Raw genomic sequence first — 16034 nt, 5'->3', positions numbered from 1 at the left:
GGACGTGCAGGGCAGGGCAGAGTGGAGGAGGGGGACACTGCCACCCCCCAGGGATGCTCCTTCTCCACGCCCAGCTGGGGCACTGGGAACAGTGGCAGTGAGGGCATGAGGGCATTGACAATGCAAACCATGGGGGTTTATGGCTCCTTTTTTACCCTTTTTTTTTTTTTTTTTTTTTAATGAAAACTAAATTTTTTTTTAATACTTTTTAAAAAGATACCATGCTTGTAATCAGGCTGATGGCCCTCTGCAGTGCCCAGGTGCTCCCTTCCCACCCTGCACGGGAAGTGTCTTGTTTAGGGAAAGGTTTGGGATGCCTCCATCTCTGGCTGGGTTTTGTGGGGGATTCCTTGAGCTGTGTACTTTCAGGAATTGCACTTGGGGGGTGGCCCAGGCTCAGAGTCCCCACTGTGGTCGCTTGCTGAGGAGTCATGAGTAGAGAGCAGTGAGGGCAGATTGCTTGATTTATTCGGTATATGTACATTTTCCTTGTTCCAGATTTTGTTTTTGTTGGTTTTTTTTTTCTTTGTTCCTTCACCTTTTTTTGCCTTTTTTTCTGCAATGACTGTTCCAAACTGCTCCATCCGCTCTCCTGCATCCTGTGGGAAGTGGCCAGGGAGGGGAAAAATAAATTGAGCAATGCAGGGCCAAGCTGTCAGTGGGCAGAGTTTGGGACAGAAAGGACAGAGAGGGGACAGAGAACAGGAGGGATGCCAGGATAAGGGACTGGGTCAGCTTGGAGGTATTTTTGTGGCTGCAGCCCAAAGTAAGCCAAGGCAGAGTGCCCAGTCTTGAGGCTGCAACTGCAAGGGCAGAGTCTGGGGAAAGCAACCCCAGGGTGCAGAAGGGTCACAGAGGGGACAGAGGTGGCGGGGAGCAGGGTGGCAGGGGCACAGAGCCCGAGGTGGCCAGGTCTGGATGGATTTCTCATGTTGGCAGGGAAGTGAAGGCAGTGGGAAGGAGAGCAGGAGTGTTTTGAGGGGCACTGCAGCTACTTTGGGAGGGGCACAGGGCAGGTTTAGGCTCAGTGCTGCCAGTGCAAGGAGCAGAAATAGCCCCAGAGCTCAGGAAAGCGCCTTGGCTGCCACCTTGATGCCACATGTGCTGTGAGGCATGGCGACTTCAACATCTTGCTGCTGGGAAAAGCCACCCATCCCTGTGGGATGGGGCAGAGCCATCCCAGCCCCGTGCCAGGCCAAGGGCTCAGTGGTGGGGCTGGACTGAGGTGGCTGCTGTGAGCAGGGCAGACGGAGCAGAAGGAGAAAGAGAGAGGGAAAAATCCAAGGCCAGGCACTGGCAAGCCATGCCAGGGCTGTGCTGGGGCTCTTTGGCCAAGTTCTCATATGTAGCATGTTTGTTTGTCATTTTGTAGGTTTTTGGTGTTTTTTTTGTTTGTTTTTTTTTTTTCTCTGTTTCACTCACTGATCCAAAACTCTGGGAATGAAAACTCAAAACTCCCCCACCATAAAACACAGACGTGCCCCGCTCCCAGCCCCAGTGGGGACGAAGCTCTTTGTTAACTGGACCGGTTTGTGCCTCCATCCCTCCCTCCCTCCTGCCTGCACCGAGCCCAGGGCTCACACTGCACCCCACGCACACAGACTGGTGCCCCCAGCAGCCCTGGCTGGGGTTTAGTCATGATCCCAGAGACACTTTCTCAACTCCCCCAGCCCCTCCGTTCGCCTCCAGTGTATTTATGAATTTCACATGAAGTACTGTTTTATTTTTTTAAAGACTTTGTAAAGCTTACCAGGGTTACAATCACCATTTTTAGAGCTGCGTCAATCCACAATGTTAAAAATCCATTTTTTTATGTATTATATTTTTTGTGTATTTTTTTTTAATCCAGCTGTGATGGGTTGTATCATATATTTGTTGTGTTTACTGTATCTGTCCAACTTCAAAGAGAGGAGACTGTGGAGCTCCGGTAAAACTACGGTCTGCTGAAAAAAACCATTAAAATTATTTGTTCATGGGTTGGCTCAAGCAGTTCTGAAGTTCCTATTTTATTTCTTGGTATTTTCTTCGACAGCCAGGACTACGAAAGCTGCCACGTCCCATGTAACCCCTTGGCTGGGTAACGCTTCTCCTGGGACCCCAATTCTGGGTACCAGGATGTGTTTTGCCCTAGTTTGCATCACTGCTGCAGGGTTTGCTTGGGAAAAGTTGGGTTGGCCATAGACGTTTCCCTGTGCCTTCCCGCAGCATCCCTGCGCTCAGGATCACCTTTTAGGGGGAGCTGCTCTGCCCCACCACTCACCAGCCCCCCTCCAAGCGCTGCTCGCGGCTGTTCGCTGCTCCCATCCTTCACCCAGGGACACACGCGACGTGCTTCACCCCCGAGCCCCGCCATCCCTCCGCACCCCGGCGCGCCCAGCACACCCTGCCCGGCCTCCTCCACCCTTCCCGGCCCCATTCACCCCCCCGGCCCCGGTGCCGGTCCTGCCCCTTCCGCCCCGCTCCGCTGCCTGCCGGGACGCGTAGTCCCGCGGCCCCGCCGCTCCCGGCCCGCTGCAGGTCCGCGCTCGGCCCCGCCGCCCGCCCCGCTCCTCCCGGCCCCGCTCCGCCTGTTGCTCCGCTCGTCCTGCGGCTCCGATGCTCTGCGGCTCCGCTCCTCCGATCCTCGCATTGCTCCGCTCCTCCGATCCTCGCATTGTTCCGCTCCTCCGCTAACCCGCTCGTCCCGCGGCTCCGCTCCTCCCGGCCCCGCTCCGCCTGTTGCTCCGATCCTCCCACTGCCCCGCTCCTCCGCTTACCCCGCCGCCGCCCCGCTCGTCCCGCGGCTCCGCTCTTCCTCAGCTCCGAACCTCCTGCGGCTCCGCTCCCCCGCTTGCCCCGCTCCTATCCCCGCTCTCCTGTCCCCCCGCTTGCCCCGCTCCTATCCCCGCTCTCCTGTCCCCCCGCTTGCCCCGCTCCTATCCCCGCTCTCCTGTCCCCCCGCTTGCCCCGCTCCTATCCCCGCTCTCATTTCCCCCGCTTGCCCCGCTCCTTTCTCTGCTCTCCTGTCCCCCCGCTTGCCCCGCTCCTGTCCCCGCTCCACCTGTTGCCGCTGTCCCGCTCCTTGTCCCGCTCCTGTCCCCGCCGCATCCCGCGGGGAGCGCCCCTGGGGGCTCAGGCTCGGGAGAAGCCGCCGGCATTAATTAGCGCGGCTCAGGATCGGGATGAGCCCGCCGGGTAATCCCGCCGGGGCAGGCAGAGCCCGGCTGCCCGCACCGCCATCCCGGAGCTCCGGGGCTGCTCTTTTTAGCTTCTAAGCCGGAAATTGGACAATCTCACGGGGCTCGGGGAGGAGGGAAGCGGAGCCGGCGGAGCGCTGGGGCTGCTGCGGGGTTTGGGGTCCCGAAAAGGATCCCTGGGCTTCCCGAGTGGGGAGGTGTGTGACGATGTCCCATGCCCGTGCCTCGCAGCTCCACTTTGAAACCAGGAGGAAAGCCCATCCTGGAACACAACTCACTGCCAGGCAGAGGGGTTGAGCCCTGCAGCCCATCCCTGACCCACCGGTGTCCCCAGCCACTGCGTGTAGGGTCGCATGGGTGGTTTGGGTACATGGATCCCTGTACGGGGGCAGTTTGGGGTTTGGGGTGGTCCTTGCGTGCAGGAAAGGAGATGAAAGTCATGGAGCACCCCGAGCACTTTTCCTTCCTTCCTGGCCTTGGCCTTGGCTCAGCCCTTCCGCCTTCCTGGCCTGGCTGCTTGGCTCTGTCCTGCAGCCTGCACGGGCTCCTGGGGGCTGCCACTCCAACCCGCTCCCTGCAGGTCCCCCCTCTGCCCGGCGCTGCCCGCTGAGCCCCCCAGAGCCCCGACAAGCGATGGAGGGAGAGCCCACCCTGCGCCTCCGGATCTTCGACCTCAACTGCTGGTGAGTCCAGACTTTGCCAGGTCCGTGCCAGGCAGTGTGGGTGGAGATGGGGGCACCACACTGGGGGGGGTCCCACCTTGGGGTTACCTTCATGGCCCCTTCATTTTGGGGTCACACCACTCTCCCTGCCCCAGCGGGTCATGAGGTGCTTGGCTGGGTAGTGCCTCCTGTCTCTTCCGTGCTTGTTAGCCCCAGAAAAAAACCCCATTTGCACCCCAAGCAAGGATGAGTTGTCTCAGTTCTGCAGGCAGGAGAAGCTGTCCCCAAACAGCCTCCCTGCATCTTGTCCCTATGTCCTCGCATGGCCCTTTCCTGTTCCCGTCTTTCCCACCTGCATCCTGCTTCTGCTGGTACTGGAGCCCTCTTTCTCTCCCTCGTTTTGGGTCACAGTGGGCCCCAACAGCCCCATGACCCTGTCCCCACCAGGCTGTGACTGTCACCCTGTCTGCAGGGCCATCCGCTACCTGAGCAAGCGGCGGCAGGAGCGCGTCCGGCTCATCGGGGACACGCTGCGCCAGGAGGGCTTTGACCTGGTGCTGCTCCAGGAGGTGAGGGCAGTTTGTGAGCCAAGTGCACCCATTCCCAGCCCGGGAGATGGGCACGACTGTTCTCAGCCTATCCCTCTGTCCTCCAGGTGTGGAGCGAGCAGGACTACAGTGACCTGAAGGTGAAGCTGGCAGGCTGTTATCCCTTCTCCCATTACTTCCGCAGGTGAGAAGGGCAAGGTCAGCCCCCGGGGCTGTCTGTGGGGCAGTGCCAGTGCCACCTCTGTTGCTGTGGGAGATCCCATGCCTGGGCAGCAGGATGCTCTCAGGAGCACACTGGGACCCAGGCACCTGGGGAGTCCTCCTGGGCCAGGGCTAGGGCGAGGCAGAGGTTTTGGGATCCTCGTCTCCTCACTCTGCTTCTTCCCTCCCACAGTGGGGTGATCGGCAGCGGCCTCTGCGTCTTCTCCAGGTTCCCCATTCTGGACACACTCCTCTACCAGTACTCACTGAACGGGTACCCCTACATGGTAAGTGGGGTGGGGGACACGTGGCACCATGGTGTCCATCCCCACAGAGCCTCAGAAGCTCTGACCTGCCCTTCCTCCCCTTGGGCAGCTCCAGCACGGGGACTGGTTCTGCGGCAAGTCCGTCGGTCTCGTCATTATGAAGATCTCAGGGATCATCTTCAACATCTACGTCACCCACGTGAGCAACCCAGGGAAGAACCCAGCCAGCATGGGAGGAACAGTGGGGAAGAGGGCAATGAGTGACCATATTCCTCCTTTACTGTCCCCTTGCTTTAACCACTGCTCTCCACCCTCTGCCCTGGACTATTCACTGATTTAATAAATTATTACTCAGGGCAGCAGGGTATGCACTGGGGTGAGCATCCCAGGCTCTTCCCCGTTGGGGTGACATAAAGACAGTGTTGGCAGGGACTGTTTGGAGGGGTTGGGTGGGTTTGCAGGGAGCCTGGGAGCAGGGCAGGAGTCACAGCCCCTTTGCTTTCCCTCTCTCTCCAGCTGCACGCCGAGTACTGCCGGGACAAGGACGCCTACCTGCCCCACCGCCTGGTGCAGGCCTGGGAGCTGGCACAGTTCATCCGGTGAGCAGCTGCGGGGTGTCCCCCTGCATGTCCCCAGGACGTGTGTGGTCACCCCTGCCCCTGGGGCTTGCCCCAGAGAGCTCCCGTTTGCACCAGTCCCAGTCAGGAATAAGGTGGAGGAGCACTGGGCAGACAGGGCAGGGAAGGACAGCCACCCCTGTCCCCACAGCCACACCTCGAAGGCAGCAGACGTGGTGCTGCTGGGAGGGGACCTGAACATGCACCCTGAAGATGTGGGCATCCGGCTGCTGCGCGGCTGGACGGGGCTGCGGGACGCCTTTGCTGAGGCCACGCACTTTGAGGTGAGCCGAGGGGCTGCGTGGGGTCCCAGGCACACCAAGAGCCCCCAGCTCACCCAGGCTCTCCTCCCAGGGCTGTAAGAACGGCTGCACCCTTGTCCCTGACAACTGCTTCACTGACAAGTCAGAGCTGCTGCCCTTCCCGCTGGGCATCCGCATCGACTACATCCTCTACAAGGTACCGGGGAGTGTCTGCCCGCCACCTGTGACTGGGGAGGTGAGGCACAGGTGTGACCCCCTTGTCCCCTCACCCAGGCCATCTCCAGCTTCACGGTGAAGTGTGAAGAGCTGAAGACCACCGTGGGGCGAGCCCCAGGCGTGGACATCCCCTTCTCAGACCACGAAGCCGTGATGGCAACACTGCACATCCAGAGGCAGGGACAGCCTGCAGGTGCCACCCTTGGCACAGCTGGTAAGTTGGGGGGCTGCTGCCAGCACCCACTATGTGCTGAGGGGTTGGTGGATGGACTGGTGGAGGTGGATGGAGTTTTTTGGGGCTGTTTCTCCTTGCGGTGCTGCTTGTGGAGGGCTGCAGAGCAGTGGGGATGGGGAGAAGGCTGTTGGGGTGGTATGGGGGGGTATAGGGATGGTATTTGGGGATCCCACCCTGCTGAGGGCCCCTCTCCCCACAGACCCTGCACTGGCAGATGTGGTGACAGAGGCACGGACAGAGGTGGGCGTGGGGCTGCAGGCAGCACGGCAGCAGCGCTACTCCTCGGGCAGGATGGCCGTGCTGGCCCTGCTGCTGCTGCTGCTCCAGGCCGTGGCTGCACTGGGCACACTGGCTGGACTGGGCACAGAGCAGCCCTTCCCCAAGCTCTCCTTCTGCCTGCTGGCCTTCCTCGCCCTCGGCGTCCTCGTCCTCGCCAGCGGTCTCCACCTGTTCCACACCATGGAGGTGAAGATGCTGCACGGCACCGAGGACCAGATGTGGATGGTGCTGAGGGCCCTGCAGGAGCGTCCCAGCGAAGGCTGAGCTGAGCCTCGGGGTGTCCCACAATGTCCCCTTGGTCACACCATGTCCCCTGTTTCATCCAGCATCAGTTCTTAGGCAAGCAGCACTGCAGCAATGCAGTAGTGCAGGTTTGACAGCTGCCTCTGGGTGAAATTAAGGTTTTTGGGGTAGATTTTTTGCATTGACCCCTGTGAAAATCACAACGGAGGCAGATTTTTATTGCTGTCTTTTTAAATACACTCTTTTGTACATGGAGGGACCCACTGGCCTGGCTGGAAGGCTTGAGACACTGAGGCTCCCCTTGCCTGGGGTGGCCTCAAATTTTACACTGGTGGCTGTTCTGGCAACCAGTCCTGACTAATGGAAAATAAAGGCGATATTTTAACCTTTGGCACCAGGTCAGGGGGGCTTTATTTGAAGGGAGGGAGTTTGCAGCAGGATTTTGGGGCTGGTACAAACACAGGGAGGGCTGGAGGAGGTGCTGAGGGGAATGGCAGGATGAGGGCTGAGCACAGGGTGGTGTTGCTAAGAGAGGAACCCATGCCTGGGACCCCCATCCTGACACGTGAGCACCATTTGGCCACAGAGGCAACAGCCAGGGACTCCAGGGGCATCTGAGGTCTGTGCAAAGGCCAAGCAGAAGAAATCCCAAAGGGGCAAGGACGGCACAGCCACTGGTGTCCCTTGTCCTCGGTGTTAACAGTGCTGGCCCTGAGCACAATTCCCACAGGAGCTCCTGGACAAGAAGCCCTTCCCTGGCCCAAGGGGTTCATGGTAGGGTTCTGCCCCTGGTTTCTTGCAGCAGCTGGGGACAGCGTGGACGTGGCATCCAAAAGCAGTGGTGCAGAGCAGCTGGACCAGCCCAGTCTGTCTGTCACTGGCCCCATCTTGTACAGCCAGATGTCCCTTGCGATGGACAGTCCAGACTGGGATGGATGCCCTCAGCTGGGAAGGATGTCCCAGGCTGGCTTCAAGGGAAGGTGCCCCTGCACATATGGCATCTGCTCTGGTGGCCATCACCTCCTTGCTGCTGGGAGCCACCACAGCCTCCTTTTGCAGTCCCCTGCGAGTCTTCTTTTCCAGCAAGCACGAGGCAAAGGCAATCCAGCCACGCACAGGAATGCCCTCTCAGCACCCCAAGGCTGAGATCTTCTCGGTGTCTCCTCCTGCGGGCATCCACCAGCGGGCCTGGCCCCTCCGTGACAGGCTTTGGCAAGCGGGAAGCTGGATTTGCTGTGGCAGCTGCTGGCACCTGGGGCATCGCCACCTCCAGAGGTAGCTCAGAGTGATGCCCAGCCCAGACTCACTCACACACACTCTGCTTGTCCCCGGGGAGGACGTGGTGGCTCTGGGGCTGTGCAGGTCAAGCCCGCAGCTCGCTGAGCCGCTTCTCCTCCTGCAACTGGATGAGGACGTTCCGCTTATTCACCACCTCCACCAGCTGCTTCAGGATCTCCTGCTCAGCCTTCTCATCCTCGGGTGTCTTCAGGGCATCTGTGGGTGCAGGGGGCCACAGTAGAGCTGGGAAGGCCACAAGGCCTGACCTGCTCCCTGCACGGTGCAAAGGGATCCTCTCCCTGGCACACGCTGGCACTCACCCTCCTTGTTCATGTAGCTCCGGAGCTTCTTGTCAAGCTGACACTGCTGCTCCTCCAGCTTCAGTTCCTGCACCCTGTGGGGAGGAAAAGGGTGTGCTGTGAGTACCCACACAGGTACAGCTTTACAGGGGACTGGGGTGAGCTGAGCCCCCACACCGACCAGGGAGCATCCCCCAAGCCTCACGCGATCATGAGGTCCGACTCCTCGGTCATCAGGTTGTTCTTCTTCTGGACCAGGTAGAGCAGCTGGTTTGTCCACTGTGTCTGCTGGTCAGCCGGGCTCTCTGCAGGACAGGGGAGTGGTCAGCAGGGTGCAGACCCCCATTGCAGAGTCACAGGGCTCTGTCCACCCTGGCATTACCGTTCTCATCCCGGAGTAACTTCTCCAGCTTGATGCCCTGCTGCTCCAGTTCCCGGAATGTCACCTCGATCTCCTCCAGCCGCCTCTGGATGGCCTGTAAGAGAAGGGCAGCACTCACCTGCAGGCCAGCACCTGCCAGCATGTGGCCACCAGCAGCAGGATGGAGGGGACAGGGTACAGTGCCACGCTGGCTCTCCCCTGTGAGGTTACCTGGGCTCTGCAGAACCTCTTCATCTGCGATTCCCTGGCCCGGCGGGCCAACGTGCGCTTCCAGGTGGGGTATTTCTCCTCTTCCCTGGGGTCTGGGTACTGTGAAAGGAGGGTGGCACGGGCAGGGGGGTCAGTCCCTGCACCAGGCACCTCCTGCCTTGGCAGCCACAGCTGAGCCAGACCTGATGCCTCTGTGAGAGGAGCAAGAGCCCCATCTGCCACCTGTGCTGGTGGTGCCACCATCACTTGGGAAAATCCTCACCATCTCTTTCATGATGCCAAGGCCTGTGTCCTCCTCCTCCTCTTTCTCCTCCTCCTCTCCCTCCCCCTCCTCGCTGTCACTCTCCTCCAAGTCTGCCCAAGAAAAGAACTGTTTCAGGCTGGTTCCTCACGAGCAAGATGTGGGATACAGCAAGGTCCTGGAGGGACTGAAAGCTCTGCTCATCTGGAGACTCCAGTTTGTACCACCTACCTTTCTCCATGTCAATCTTCTCCTCCTCCTCCTCCTTCCAGGCGCCTTGTCCCTGCCGCAGGGCAGGGAGGGCCTCGGGTGCTGCTTGGAGCCGCAGACGAGCTGGCTTCGGTGGAGGCTCGGGCTCTGCTTCGCTGGTGAGGTTCAGTGTGGACAGACAGAGCTTCTCCAGTGGTGTAAGGACAATCTTCCTCCTGCCCCCACTCTCCTCACCCTCCTCTGCTGTCCCCTGGGGCTCCGCTCTGGGAGCCTCCTCTTCCCTCACGTCCCCCCCAGGCTGTGCCAGCAGCTCCTGCTCCTCCATGTCACCAGTATCCGCAGTGTCCTCAGCGTCCCCAGGCTCTGCCCCTGCCTGTGGGGCTGCAGGAGTGGGCTGAAGGGGACTGGGTGCCCACGCCACGGGGGACACACCTGACCTTCCAGCATCTGGGGGTGGGCGGGCAGCAGCATCAGCATCCTGTGGCAGAGCAGAGCAGAGGGGTGATGCAGCACAGGGCCACACCCAACCACCCCCCCTAAACATTTTGCCTTTCCTCCATCACCTACAGGAATTTAGGGTGATTTACCCCATCAGGCAGTGCTGAAGCCTCATCCCGGGGCAGGTCCATGCCGGCTGGATTGGGGTAGTGCAGCGAGCAGTAAAAATTACCTGGGCATGGGGAGGGGAGGGTGAACTCCTGTGACAACCTGCAAGGTGGAGAAGTCGTGCCCCAAGCATTCCCTCTCCCCAAAAGCCGCCTCACCATCCTCCTCGTCGAAGGCGTAGTCGCCCAGGCGCAGGGTGGCCCCGCAGCGCCGGCACTGGAAGCAGCCGCGGTGGAAGAAGCGTCCCTCGGCGCTGGCCCGCTCCACGATGTAGACACGGCGCCCGCAGAAGTAGCAGGCATCACTGTTCTCCCCTGCCCTCTCCCTGGGTGGCTGAGGGGGGAGAGGACGGGCAGGGCTGGCACCGGGGGCCTGGCACCCACCCTGCCCCGTGGCTGTGCCGGCAGCCATGGGGGCACGGGGCAGGGCTTTGCCCCTCTCGCCGCGCTGGGTCCGCTCGGGATGGGTGAGGCAGCGGCAAGGCTCCGGAAAACCAGTCGGGTCAGGAAACAGGCAGGGAGGAGCTGGGAACATGTGGGCGTTCGCTTGTGCAGCCCTGCTCCCAGCCCTTGGCTTGGCCCTGCCAGCCACTGGTGCCCTCCCAGGTGCCCCCCTGCCCTGAGCTGGACCCTCCATCCCAAGGTGACGCAAGGACCAACCTGCCCTGGGTCCATCACGGTGGCTTGTGGCAGCTTGTGGGCACTGTCCTGAGTGTCTCCATCCAGCCCCGTGTCCAGCTACAAGTGACCCGAGGGGAGGGTCAGCCCCCCACTCTCCCCCCGGGACAGCTGCACCCCAGCAGAGCCCCCCTTGGGGCACCTGGGGCAGGCCCACCTCAGTGTCCCTGCGGCTCCTCTTGACCTCACTGTCCTTCTGGGCACCGTCCTGCAAATCCAAACGGGGTGGGAAGGGTGGGGAGTGTGACGGGGTTTTGGTGTGCCGTGAGGGTGTGGGTGGGGGTCCTCACCTGGCTACGTTTGTGTGCCAGGGTCCGGCTCTTCTGCAGCTTGCTGAGGAAGAGGATGGCCCCTCGTGTGCCTCGGGGAGACAGTGGCTTCTTGCTGACCTCCACCTCTGCACAGGACATAGCCATTTTGGTGGCACCCACCCAACAGAGGAGAGCGCTCAGCCAGCCCCAGTGCAGCTCAGGGTGGGACATGTCCCCCAAAATCTCACACCTGGAGAGGTCCCAAAAATTTGATAGAAGTGGCTGAGGTAGGTGATGAGGCCCAGGCGGTCAGGCTCTGTCATGGTGGCCATCTCAACACTGGAGAGGACAGGCTGGATGCCCAGCTCCTGCTCTGCTATGTCCAGCAACATCTGGTGGGTCCGAATGGCATCCTGGGGCTCCACAGAGTCAAAGTCCCTGTGGGGAGATGTGGCTGCCATCAGGGTGGGCTCTGCAGGGTGGAGGGTTTGGGGGCTCCCAGGCACTCACACCAGGTCGGGGCGGAAGCGGTGGATGAGGGCGCAGAGGGCCAAGCCACTGGTCCAGGAGGTGCTGAAGTTGGTCACAGCCACGCCAGGGTATCCAGCTGTGCTGGCCTGGCACCAGCTCAGCAGCTCTTCAGAGACAGCTCCAGGGGCCACTGGGGAGGCACAGAGAGGGGACACAACCCCCCAGTCCACCTCCTGCCTCAGACTCCCTGCTTTAACAGGGCAGGGATCCCATGGGAGCAAGCTGAGACACCCCCTGGCCCCCGCAACCCTCCCCACAAGTCTCAATAACTATGCTGAGGAACCATCTGTCCAATATTTCATGGCTCAGCATCAGTGCAGCCTGGAGGGGCACAGCCTCCACCCCAGAAGGCAGCAGGGGCCTGTGTCCCCAAATGGGCCACAAGCAGAGGGGACAGAAACCACTGGTGCCACCAGGACAGCCTGCTGGACACAGGCCAGGGTGCAAGAAACGAGGATGGGGAGGAGAACCAGGGCAGGAGTTACTTGGGCATGGGCTGCTGGAAGGAACGGGGCAGGCGTGGTCGCTCCTACCGGTGCTGAGCCGGTTCTCGCTCTTCCTCTTGTGGTCCACCTCCACCATGCCCACGAGGTAGAGGTCCCTGACCTGCCAACGGGGACATATCAGTGGTGGGTCACCGCCTGTACAGAGCCAATGGCACCACGCAGGGAGGTGGCCCTGGCAAGGGGGACACTTGGACACCCCCCCTCAACTCTCCAGAACCCTCCACCATCCACAACGGGCAACACATTCAATGTCCTGTGTACTAACAGCTTCAGTCTCACACCCTTTGGGGACAGGGGACTGGTAAATTAGTGTCACCCTGGCAGCCAGAGAGGCTGGGCTGGCTGTCCCACGGCAGGACCTGGCCAGGTACCTGGCTGGCTTTGATGGCCTGCGGGTTGATGTTGGGGTAGCGCGTGGCCGGGTCGATGCTGTACTGGCTGATGTTCTTGTTGGTGTTGTCTGGGGATGTCTGCGAAAGGCGCTGGTAGATGCTCTCCCTGGGTGCAAGGGACAGGGCTGGCATCACTGCTGCCATCCTCACGCGCCCCAGAGCCAGCCCAGCGCCACGGGGACACTCACCTCTCGGCCAGCACCTCCAGCGGGGGTGTCCCGGCTGCCCAGCGCCGCACCATCCACGCTGCGTCGAAGGCGGCCAGGAAGCCCCTGGCCACGCCGGTGCCCAGCGGCCAGAAGGGCTGCAAAGGGAAGGGCAGAGCTGAGCTGGAGCTGCGTGGCTGGTCGGGCAGCTGGGAGGAGGCTGGCGGCTGCCAGGCTTGGCCCGGGATGAAAGAGGGAGCGGCGGCAGGACGCGCACGGAGACGACGGGTGGCCGTCTCCTCCCCAGCCAGCACGGCTGCGTCTGGGGAGGGGCTGGGCTGCTCCTCCATCCTGAACCAACCCCAAATCGGTGGGGCTGGAGAAGGGGATAACCTCCCCAAAACATGCCACTCCTGAGAGCCTGCCCAAGGATGGAGTGCACTGGGCAATTGGGATGAGAAGCACTTAGGGAGGGGAAATATATTGCAACCAATGCATTTCGCAAGGAGAGGAGAAATGGGGGCGTGAGGTGGGGCTGCAGGGGAAACTCTCACCTCCACCAAGCAGTCGCCCACCAGCCCCAGGAGCACACGGCTCCCGTTGTGCTCCCGCACCAGCGCCGCGTTCTCCGAGCGCGTCATGCAGGTGAAGTCGAACATGTCGACATCCGGCAGGCCCCGGTGGTTGAGGGCAAACTCCAGCTGGGGCAGGCAGTAGTTGGTGGAGAAGTTGGCAGCTTCTTTGGCATAGCTAAGGAGGGCATCCCGGTTCACGTTCTCCGGGGCCAGGAGGCTCTCGATGTCCGCTTTGTCCTGTGGGGATGGGGTGAAGCTGACTGGGATGTGGGAGGTGATGTTTGTCCCTCAGCCTGGGAGCACCCAGCTCTAGGCTGCAGCTGTGCCACTGCACTCTCAGCATCCTGGAAGGATTTTTCCTGCAGCACAGGCAACAGCAGCTGCAGCCCCTGCCACCCCAGGGGTGTGCAGTTAAACCAGCATCCACAATTTGCATCCCACTTTCAAGGCTTTCAGCTGCCCATTGCTGTGAGGTCCCAGGGCCAGATCCTGCCCTTCTCACCTGGAGGATGACCCCCTTCTTGAGCAGGCTCTGCTTCTTGGCCGTCATGACGAAATAGTGAGTGTCATCCTTGTAGTACACGATGTTTTCCAGGTCAATGCCTGGTGACAGGGAAGGGGCTGAGCCAGGGCCATGGGGTGTCCCAGCACTGGGCTCAGACACCAGATGTCCCCTGCAATGGGGCACCATGTGGGGACACGCACCCCATTACTGGGGACATCCTGGAGCTGAGCCTCCAGCTCCCTCAGGAGGGGGCAGGATCCCCCAACACCCCACATGTGGGGGTTGGGACCATGGGACCACTGACCCGTTTTGTTGTAGAGGTTCTGGAAGAACTTCTGGTTGTAGATTCGGGCCACGCCGCTGATCTCGGCCACCTCCACCTCGGCCCGGCTGTGGCGGTTGATGAAGTTGGTGGTGATGCCAATGGCCAACTTCCCACGCGTCTCCTTCCGCTTGAACCCTGCGGGAGGGGAGAGGCGTGAGCCCCCACTCAGCCCCCCAAATTGGTCCTGGGGCTGCAGGGACACCTGTTGTCACCTTCAGGGACAAATTTGCCGCCGCCAGCTGAGATGAGGACGTCAAACTCGTAGTTGGTGAGGGCAGAGGAACTGGGCTGCAGCACAGCCTGCCAACCTCCTGCAGGGAGAGGGGTGGTCATGAACGTGCTGTTCCCCAGGGAGCAGGGAAAGGGCTGCGCCTCATTCCCCCCAAAAAGGGCTAGCAGAGGGGGGCTCAGAGTGACCACCCACAGCCCTGTCCTTGTCCCCAGGAATGCCACCCACCCTGCACAGATACCGTACCTGCCTTGCCCGTGGGGGGAACAAGACCCTCGAACCGCACGTTGATGTGCACCTCCACCCCCAGGAGCAAAGCCACCTTCAGCAGGATCAGCTGGAGCTGCCGGATACCTGGGAGGGGAGAGCAATCCTCAGGGCTGCACCCCCGAGTCCCTGGGCTCCCCACAGCCAGCCTGGTCCCCCTGCAACTCACTGATGTGGTCCAGCGTGCCCGTGCAGAAGCGCCCGTAGAACTTCTTGGCGCCCAGCGCCCGCAGGTCGTGGATGGTGAAGGGCCAGAGGTGCAGGACGTTGTTGCGGGAGAAGGAGTCGCGCTTCTCCAGCAGCACCACGCGGGCACCCAGCAGTGCCAGCTCGATGGCCGCCCGCAGCCCGCAGGGGCCGGCGCCCACCACCAGGCACTGCCACGGCACGGGACAGACAGGAGGCAGGGCTGGAGTGAACTCCAAAGGCGGCGCCAGCACCTCCCCTGCTGGGGCAGGATCTGGCCCTCCTCAGTATTTCCCTTTTCTGCCTGATTTTCCCTGCAAACCGTGGTGCCCCCCATCCCCTGAACCTTGCCTTCTCCCAGGGCAATGGCAGCAATTAAAGCATTGGGTGAGATAAGGTGCAGGTCCTGCGGGCCTGCCATGGGTTTGGTCTTCTGACAGCTTTTGCACAGGGCTGGGAGAACAGGGCACAGCAGTCAGGACAGAAGGCATCATCTGTGAGACAGGGAAGAGATGTCCCCAAGGGGACATCATACTTGGGATGCTCCTATCTCCCAGCAAGGACCTGACAGTTCCCTCAGCCCTGCCATGGGATGTCCCCAGCGAGAGGCAGCTGGGAGGAGGAAGGACACTGCTGGCTGGGTGGCACTGAGGTGGCATCATGCCATGGTGAACTGAGCAGTGCTAATTAACTTCCTGTCCCATTAAACTCCATCAACCTCCCCGCCTGGCACATCTTGCATCCTCCTGGGATGGGAGCCAGAGTTTCCCAAGGGATGTTCTCACCCAAGACAAGGACACAGGACAGGGAGAGACCCAAACCCCTCACCCCACATCCCGAGTACCTTGGTGCCAGCACAGGCTGTGCCCTGGTCGTAGTCCTTGTGCCCAGCTTTCTTATCCAGCTTGCTCCACAGGGCCTTGGCATTCCAGTAGTTGAGGGCAGCCTTGAGGCCGTGGTAGAGCTGTAGCCCACTGCCCTGCAGCCCCAGCTGCTGGCACAGCTCCACGAAGCAGCCCAGCACCTCGCGGCACTCCCCGGCACGCAGGAACCTCTCAAAGATGGCATGGGCCGGGTTGCCCGGCTCGTCGGCCGGCACGCTCATCCCGTGTCACCCAGAAGCCTGGCAGAGGGACAGCAGAGGTCAGCAGGGAGGGGACCCTCCTGGATCCCCACCCACAGAGGCGTCCCACGCCAGACCTGGTGTCTCAGTGCCAGCTTTCCCCGCTGCGGGTGCTGTCGGGTGGTGACGGCGCTGTCAAAAACCGGCACACACAAAATTGCGGCAGCAGTGATGGAACCGTCCCCGGATGCTGCACCCACAGAGCCACGGTGTCACCCAGCCACGGTGGCGTCAGGGCAGGGGATGGGGAGGGCTGTGGCAGCAGTGAGTGGCTTCCTCCATGCAGCGGGTACCTGCAACAGCCAAGAGCAGAGCGAGTTGTTTTGGAGAGAAGACACCACTTCCTTCCTCCGCAGCCTCGGCCTCACCGGGGGGGATGGGAGGGAGCT

General features: G+C 61.3%; 2 protein-coding genes across 2 annotated transcripts; one reads left to right on the top strand and one right to left on the bottom strand.

Annotated features, from left to right (window-relative positions):
- Positions 1-3650: 3650 nt before the first annotated feature.
- On the top strand, positions 3651-7097 carry SMPD2 (sphingomyelin phosphodiesterase 2). Its single transcript, XM_021535975.3, has 10 exons — positions 3651-3859; positions 4311-4407; positions 4494-4570; positions 4781-4874; positions 4963-5052; positions 5370-5452; positions 5622-5754; positions 5825-5929; positions 6007-6163; positions 6384-7097. Exons 1-10 carry the CDS (start codon positions 3810-3812, stop codon positions 6725-6727), a joined length of 1230 nt encoding a protein of 409 aa, XP_021391650.1. The 5' UTR covers positions 3651-3809; the 3' UTR covers positions 6728-7097.
- On the bottom strand, positions 6909-15760 carry MICAL1 (microtubule associated monooxygenase, calponin and LIM domain containing 1). The gene is made up of 25 exons (XM_021536008.3): positions 15723-15760; positions 15367-15645; positions 14506-14713; positions 14316-14423; positions 14053-14151; positions 13820-13975; positions 13513-13613; positions 12990-13247; positions 12478-12593; positions 12269-12395; positions 11925-11997; positions 11371-11521; positions 11111-11298; positions 10900-11006; positions 10767-10817; positions 10592-10669; positions 10091-10265; positions 9914-9996; positions 9348-9804; positions 9138-9229; positions 8876-8974; positions 8666-8759; positions 8489-8588; positions 8305-8378; positions 6909-8200 (listed from the first exon to the last, which is right to left on the bottom strand). The coding sequence occupies exons 2-25, from the start codon at positions 15625-15627 to the stop codon at positions 8070-8072; spliced, it is 3387 nt and encodes a 1128-aa protein (XP_021391683.2). The 5' UTR covers positions 15628-15645; positions 15723-15760; the 3' UTR covers positions 6909-8069.
- Positions 15761-16034: the final 274 nt, after the last annotated feature.

This window comes from Lonchura striata, chromosome 30 (assembly GCF_046129695.1).
Source record: "Lonchura striata isolate bLonStr1 chromosome 30, bLonStr1.mat, whole genome shotgun sequence".
NCBI lineage: Eukaryota > Metazoa > Chordata > Aves > Passeriformes > Estrildidae > Lonchura > Lonchura striata.
The sequence above is the reverse complement of the archived record's forward strand: the minus strand, read 5'-3'. Positions and strand labels throughout refer to the sequence as shown.